We start from the raw sequence: 5,405 nt of genomic DNA on the forward strand, positions 1-5,405 counted from the left end.
TTTTACGCTTAGCAATACATTTGGCGATTATTTTTTATTTATATAGACAATCGATTCAGAATACATAATATATGAATTGTAAGTCTAATGTTGAATTATACGAACAGTGTTTAAGTTTAACGATTACTTGTCGAATAAATTATTTTGTAAACCAACTTCTAACACTATCTACTTATTATCTGAATGAAAACAATCATAATATTGAAATTTGAAGAAGTGAAACAGGTATGACTGCTCAGGTAGTGAATGTAGATACTTTACGGAGTTTTAGTGTTAAGAAGACCATTCAAAAGAGTAAGGTTACTCAAATAGCTGGAACAGTAAGTACACAATAGCATCACGTAAAATATAATATTAATTCCAAGCATACAATTATATATACTCATATATAGTGGTAGTACCAGCTTACTGTATTTTCATACTCCAGCACAAATTAATGTTAAAAACAATTTTAAAAATCTATAGGAACGTGACATGTGGTAAATCAGGCACCCTTACAAACTGCTGCATATACATCCAACGGTACAAAAAGATAATGAATACCTATCTAAATAGCTAAAGTAAATAGATACGAATAATTGAATTTTGCAAAAATTGTCGCTTTGGTGTCTTGTTACTTGTAAGTCCTCGTTGTATTTGTATAAAATGGCCAACCAAGAGAATCGCTTTTAAGACATAATAAAACATAAAAATTTATTGAGTATAATTTTTATGTTTTCAAGAATTGTAGTTATCTAGTAGTTATTTGTCTACAGGAAAGATTCCTGCTATGCCAAGCAATGTATTCATCACACGTAGATTTTAGCTTTCATGGAATTGAAACAACAGTTCCATGTCCTATTATAATAAATAATGTAAATCACAGATTAAGAACTAGTTACTCCATAAATGTAAATCGCTATGTACCTACGTATAGTAAAAATTTTATATTTTACTAGCGGTCCGCCCCGGCTTCAACCGTGGTATTTATATAGCCTATAGCCTTCCTCAATATATGAACTACCTAACACTGAAATAATTTTTCAAATTGGACCAGCAGTTCCTGAGATTAACGTGTTCAAATAAACAAACAACTCTTCAGCTTTATAATATTAGTACAGATAAGAGAATATTTTACAAAAACAAGAACATTTCAGATAGAAAATTGAAAATTTACACTAAATAGCAAGGACAACGTTCTTATAAACTGAACTTTATAAACTGCTTTTTTATTTTTATATAACAATTTATTTACAATTATTTTAGGAATAAGTAAATAATTAAAACAATAATATAAAGCTTTAACTTACAATATGCATGTGTGTAACTATGTTCGAACAGTGATTGTATGCTATTTAAAATAATAATATTTTTAACTCTACACGAGTAGAAGTTATATTTATTAATATTAAAACCTAATCGTATTTGTTAAAATCGGTTAAAAAATATTTTTTTTATTACTGTCAATGTCACTTCGTAAATCATGCGTAAATCGTAGCGTATTGTAATTTTGTCAATAGTGACATTTTAAGAAATGAAGTTGTTTTCCAATTCCAGTTTCTATCTAAAATGTAAACAGCTTTAAAGTTTGCAATTTGAAAATAACTCAGTGCCATAATAAAACTTTATAATTGCGTAGATATGGAGGAAGGGAATTCAATAATTTACGGCTTAGAACATCAGGTAACATCATGAAATAAGAAACCGAATCTAGCTTACAGAATATATATATTTGTTAGAATCTCTGCTGTTGTTTCAAAGATTTGAATTATTAATACTCAATTAATTCTTTCAGACCAGAGCCTTGTCACCTCAATATGAGAGTGATGCTATTAGATTCCTCATTGGCACTCAGAGTTTGAAGCCACAATCGAACCAAGTCCATGTTGTGGAACTAGAAGAAGATACTGGAGCTCTGCATACCAAGGCAAGTGAAATTTATGGGCATCAAACACAGCCTGAACTGTACAAACATATTAATGTATAAACTACTATAACAAATGTATCCCGTGTATTAAAAAAGATTCCTCTACACTTTTGTATATTTATATGTTTGCAATGTTTCTCCATAAAACCACTGGACCATTTTCTAAAATTCTTTCACCATTTGAAAGCTGCAATTTCACTGAGTGGCATAGGCTATATATGTACCAGGGGTTAAATCAGCTTGAACAGATAATTTAATGTATTTCTACTATTTGTTTCGTAAATAATGCATATTCAACCATCACAAAATTTCAGTTGCAGTGACCACACTGTATGATGGTCTCTACCCTGCAATTGATCATTACATATCATCATCATCGGGTCACCTGGTCTTTAGAATATGTCATGAAGAAGAGTCAGTACTAAATAATATAAATGTTAGAAAATGGGACTTAACTTGGATAGTGGGACAACATACATTGACAATACTTACATTGACTAAAGTGAAATAATATAAATAAAATTAGACTAATATATTTATTATCGAACACTCTTGGGTGGGTAACCGTGACATCTTAAAGCAGTACTGATTCTGTAGTGGGGAAAAGATAGAACTTCAATAGGTCTAGAGCTGTCACTTTGCCACACTGGAATTACTGTGGACGTACTGCTTTAAAACGTCATGATCAGAATAACGAAATACCATAATCACAATAATATATTATTAATTTTTTAGGTATATAAGCATAATATAGGTGAAATATGGCATCTGCGATGTTCTCCCCATGATGCGGCCACGCTAATGACGACCCACAATTCCTATGACCCAGACACATCTCAATGCACCATGGGCGTGTCTATATTTAAGCTACCCACGTTAGATGTGAGCATTTATACTATGATTTATAACTGTCTGTCTGTTACACTATCAGGACTAAATCACAGCAATAGCCTAATTTATAATAAACTAAAACCTCTCTTTAAGTGATGCTAAATGTATGGGATTGATAAATTAACATTTGGAATACTAGCATTTTGTTTGAAGTAGTGGATTTCTTTAAATTAAGAGATACTATTTGGATCTGTTTAAATCTGCTGCTTATTTTTAAATAATGTATCCTGTATTATTATAATGCAAAACATTATTTGAAGGTAATACCAAAAGACGTTGATGATCTCAGTGCTATTCAAGGACGAAATGCGGAAGATATGGAACATCTGATCACCATAACCCCAGAGGTAAGTAAACCACAATATTTGATATGAAATGTTCTAGTATCCAATCTTCTTCAAAAAGAGTAGGGGCAAAATTGATGTGAAGGTTTATTAGTATCCGCGGTTTCGAACTGATTATATAGGCAATCCCCAGTTTTAATCGCATAAAACCCATTACCATGGTATTAGAATCTATCCCATGCCCTGTCTCGGCTCTCAAACTAACTTTGTACCAAATTTCATTCAAACGGTTCAATAGTCTCGGCAAGAAGAGACTGAGTTACTTTCGCATTTATAATATTAGAAGGGATTTCTGTAAATTGCAGCTAGCAGCTGTCTTTAAAAAAATATAGCCAATTCCATTCAAATTCCATTCCATTCAAATCGGATTTCTATCACTGAAATATTAGTTTGTACATCTATTAAACAACTCCGAATTAACGCGTGGGAAGCCGCGGGCAAAAGCTAGTCTTTTATAATTCAATTTTTTCCAATGCATTAAATACAATTTATAATATCTAAAATTGTAACATCATGATTCAAAACATTCTAACGCCAAATTAATAATGACAGAAACCCGAAGAGGAAGTCCGCTGCGCAGAATGGCACCCCACAGACGCGAACCGCGTAGGCATAGTCCTGGACGGTAGTGTGAGTGTGCGTGACGTCACCACCGGAAGTGTCGTCACGAGCTTCGTGCCGGAAGGCCGGGCGAGGCTCAAGTTCACCGGCGGGAAGTGGAGTCCGCAAGCACAGCACCAGGTAATGGACTATACAAGACACTTTAAAACTTGAAAAAAAATATTCATTTGCCGTCGTGATATAGGAAAAATCGTTAGATTATAATCTAACTCGTGTAACTTACATAACGAAGCGTTTTACCCTTCATTAGAAGATATCATTTCAATTAAAAATGCACTGTTACCAATATAACAAATTGCCCTAAATTTCCTAGAAAAATCTCTATCAGTTTGCAGTGCTGCAAGACACGCATATAAAATGTTTCGACTCACGGACAGACTGCAAACCGGCGTGGAGCATAGACAACGCGCATAGACAACTGGCCAGAGACCTCGATTTTAATCCTAATAGGTAACCTACCAATTAATATGTTTTTTTTAATTTGAAATCTTTGTTTATTATACATGTCTATTAAAATATATAAATAGTGAGTAGCATACTTGAAATATTAATATTTTTATTGACATTGTAAATTGTAAATATTATTTTATTATTTATAAAAATAATTGTTGAGGCATCAATTTTGAATATATCTTCAAACATAATATACATTAGTCAGTAATTTTTATACTGTTCAAATTTTTAAATATTAACATTGTTATAGGCAATTTCATGTGGCAAGTGCAGGAGACGACGCGGCGTTGAATATTTGGGACTACAGGAATGGGAAGGAACCGATTTTCAGCAGGACTGACCATTCACACTGGTAATTATTTATTTTCATATGTGTTAGAAGTATTCTCATACTTAAGGGAATTATATGAGCTAAAAGCGTGCTTTATTACAGCGAAAAAACATAAAAATTTATGATATGCATTTGTATATATGCTAGTTTTCTATCTTATTTTTCATACCTCTAAATGTTAAGAGTATGGCAGAATAGAGTTTGCCGGGTCAACTAGTATTATTATATAATTACTTATAATACTCGCGTACGCTTCACCCGCAACTTCTTTTCGCGTACGGTGAAGCTTTGGAACGATTTACCAGCAACGGTGTTCCCGAACAATTACGACATTGGGGCCTTAAAAAAAGAGCATATACGCTCTTTACTGCACGTTAAGCGTTTATGTAAGAGCTGAAAGGCTGGCAAAGCACCTGTAGGCTGGTAAATTCAATTAAAATATTGTTTCCAGGGTGTGGACAGTGAGATATAACACCTACCATGAGCAACTGTTGGTGACTGGCAGCTCCGATGGGAGAGCCCTCCTCACAGCAGCGGCGAGTATATGCGATTCGGATGATGAAAAGAAACTGAGTCAAGTGTATGTTTGTTTTATATTAACGGAAAAAAAATGTCTTTTTTTACTTTTTTATAAGAGCAAGAGGTGAAACCAACCCTTAAAAAAGTTTGAGGGACTGGTTGCATTATTTTATAGCATACTAGCTGCACCCCGCGGTTTTACCCGTGTAAATCCGTATCCTAGATATTGTCATTGTGCTATTCCAGTTGTCCAGCTGTCTGTGTACCAAATTTCATTGCAATCGGTTCAGTAGTTTTTGCGTGAAAGAGCACCAAACACACACATCCTTACAAACTTTCG

The 5,405-nt window shown here is 33.4% G+C and overlaps 1 protein-coding gene across 1 annotated transcript in view; it reads left to right on the forward strand.

The window, feature by feature from the left end:
- The first annotated feature begins 1,491 nt into the window (after positions 1–1,491).
- The window catches only part of LOC119836924 (EARP and GARP complex-interacting protein 1), a 5,378-nt gene continuing 1,464 nt past the window's right edge, over positions 1,492–5,405 (forward strand). The window contains exons 1-8 of the mRNA XM_038362392.1: positions 1,492–1,662; positions 1,775–1,906; positions 2,642–2,788; positions 3,058–3,144; positions 3,694–3,882; positions 4,091–4,212; positions 4,466–4,567; positions 4,998–5,126. Coding sequence (XP_038218320.1) covers positions 1,621–1,662; positions 1,775–1,906; positions 2,642–2,788; positions 3,058–3,144; positions 3,694–3,882; positions 4,091–4,212; positions 4,466–4,567; positions 4,998–5,126 — 950 coding nt within the window. The 5' untranslated portion in view covers positions 1,492–1,620. The remainder of the gene's footprint in view (positions 1,663–1,774; positions 1,907–2,641; positions 2,789–3,057; positions 3,145–3,693; positions 3,883–4,090; positions 4,213–4,465; positions 4,568–4,997; positions 5,127–5,405) is intronic.

The sequence above is a fragment of the Zerene cesonia genome, chromosome 26, assembly GCF_012273895.1.
Source record: "Zerene cesonia ecotype Mississippi chromosome 26, Zerene_cesonia_1.1, whole genome shotgun sequence".
NCBI classification, from domain to species: Eukaryota; Metazoa; Arthropoda; class Insecta; order Lepidoptera; family Pieridae; genus Zerene; species Zerene cesonia.